The sequence below is a fragment of the Solanum verrucosum genome, unplaced genomic scaffold (assembly GCF_900185275.1).
Source record: "Solanum verrucosum unplaced genomic scaffold, falcon-dt-bn FXZP01000182.1, whole genome shotgun sequence".
Classification (NCBI taxonomy): domain Eukaryota; kingdom Viridiplantae; phylum Streptophyta; class Magnoliopsida; order Solanales; family Solanaceae; genus Solanum; species Solanum verrucosum.
The window spans coordinates 4,539,997-4,541,709 of record NW_026020378.1 but is presented as its reverse complement, the minus strand read 5'-3'; the positions used below and the strand labels follow the sequence as shown (position 1 = coordinate 4,541,709).

Genomic DNA, 1,713 nt, shown 5'->3' with positions numbered 1-1,713 from the left:
ATATACATCGCATCTTTTCTAAAAAAAAAAGTTATTTGTTTACAAAAATACCATCTACAAAATACGGAAGAAAGGATGTGACAAAAATTTTGAAGGGCATTTGTATATTTAACCATGCTAATATATACATTAAAAACTGTTGTATTGCTACATGATTTGTCGTGTATTAGTTATACTTATCAAATCGAGTGTATCACTAGTGCTTGCATGAATCTTCCATGAATTGCTTGATTGAAGGACAAAGTGTACAAGAACATATGAAGTACATCCAACAAGCAAAAACATATTTCAAAAGGCAAGCTAACAACTTGCTAGAAGAGTATCCTGGTTCTTTTATTTGGTTAATTGATTCCTTCAATACCAATGAATTCAACTGAACCCAACATTTTTTTCACGGAGGGTAGATACATTATACATATATGTAAAACCATCTATGGTCAACGAATATTAAGTATTGATCCCATAATTGCAAAAGTGCGGTGTATTCAGTGGTGAGAACATAAATATTGAATCCATAAAATTTAAATCCAGAATCTGCATCTACGGGCATTATGTCGTATTACCATTGCAAATATGTAGCTGTTTTGTTGCCAGTATCACCATAAACAACATCCATGTTAGCTTCCATTAGTTTCTTCATGAGTAAACTAGCCTTCTCTCGAGCTCTCACAGACCCTCGAACCGAGAGATCAGCTAGCACAGATGAAAACTCAGGCAGCCTCAAAGCATCTCTTATGCATCCCTCACTTTCATCGAATAAACGGAGTAGAATATCAGCAGCTCCCTCTTTACTCAGCATACACTTTCCCTTCAAAATTTCGATTAGTAATGCCACAATTTTATCTGTCTCTTTCAAAGCAGTTAGTCCCTCTTCAAACCTCGCAAGCAAGCATAGTATCGCCAAGGATGTTCCAGCAAGATCCTCGCAATCAGAATCTTCCACCAACTTGATCAGCACCGGAACTGCCCCTGATTGAACAGCCACCGTGCAATTCCCATGAAACTGCACCAATTCAGCCAATGTACTCAGGAAATGATGAGAAGCAGGGCCTCGTGACCTCGAGATGACCTTAACTAGAGCCTCAACCGTTCCAGCCACACCAAATTTTGCCTTGTTTTTATCTAACATTGCCAAACTACATAGAAGTGAAGCTGCTATCCTACTTGGTTCAGCTGAAGTCGAAGACAGAATCACCGAATTGAGAAACAGGATTTTCTCCATGTCTGCTAGAGTTTGCTTGAGATTAGGATTGAGTGAGAGATTGAATAGAATTGAGAGCGCGAGAAGCTGAATAGTAGTTGATGATGGAGACATCGATAGGCTAAGCAAGGTAGAAACAACACCATTTGTTTGCGCTAACAAGTTCCGATTTTGAGGGCTCACCTTTGTGATTGAAACCAATGTTAGCAGAGCTTTCTGTTGATTCTCTTGAGATTCAGATTGCAATTCAGAGAGGCATTCAGCAATCGCCTCCCGTGGCCTCGCCATTTTTGGACCTCTAAGACCATTAGGACATCAATTTAACTATATAATGGCAATTTTTCTGGAGGCCTTCAATCATTGGATTCTCAACCCTAAAGGATAATTAACAAAAAACAGTTTGCACAAGCAGCCAAATACAATCAGTCACTGCTAATTAAATGGATATTTTTCATATGGCTGGCAAATTGACTTCGATGATAACATAGTTTAATTTAATTTGATGAAATAGT

The 1,713-nt window shown here is 38.2% G+C and overlaps 1 protein-coding gene across 1 annotated transcript; it reads right to left on the bottom strand.

Annotated features, from left to right (window-relative positions):
* Positions 1-559: 559 nt before the first annotated feature.
* On the bottom strand, positions 560-1,489 carry LOC125838620 (uncharacterized). The gene has a single exon (XM_049517672.1). The coding sequence runs from the start codon at positions 1,487-1,489 to the stop codon at positions 560-562; it is 930 nt and encodes a 309-aa protein (XP_049373629.1).
* Positions 1,490-1,713: the final 224 nt, after the last annotated feature.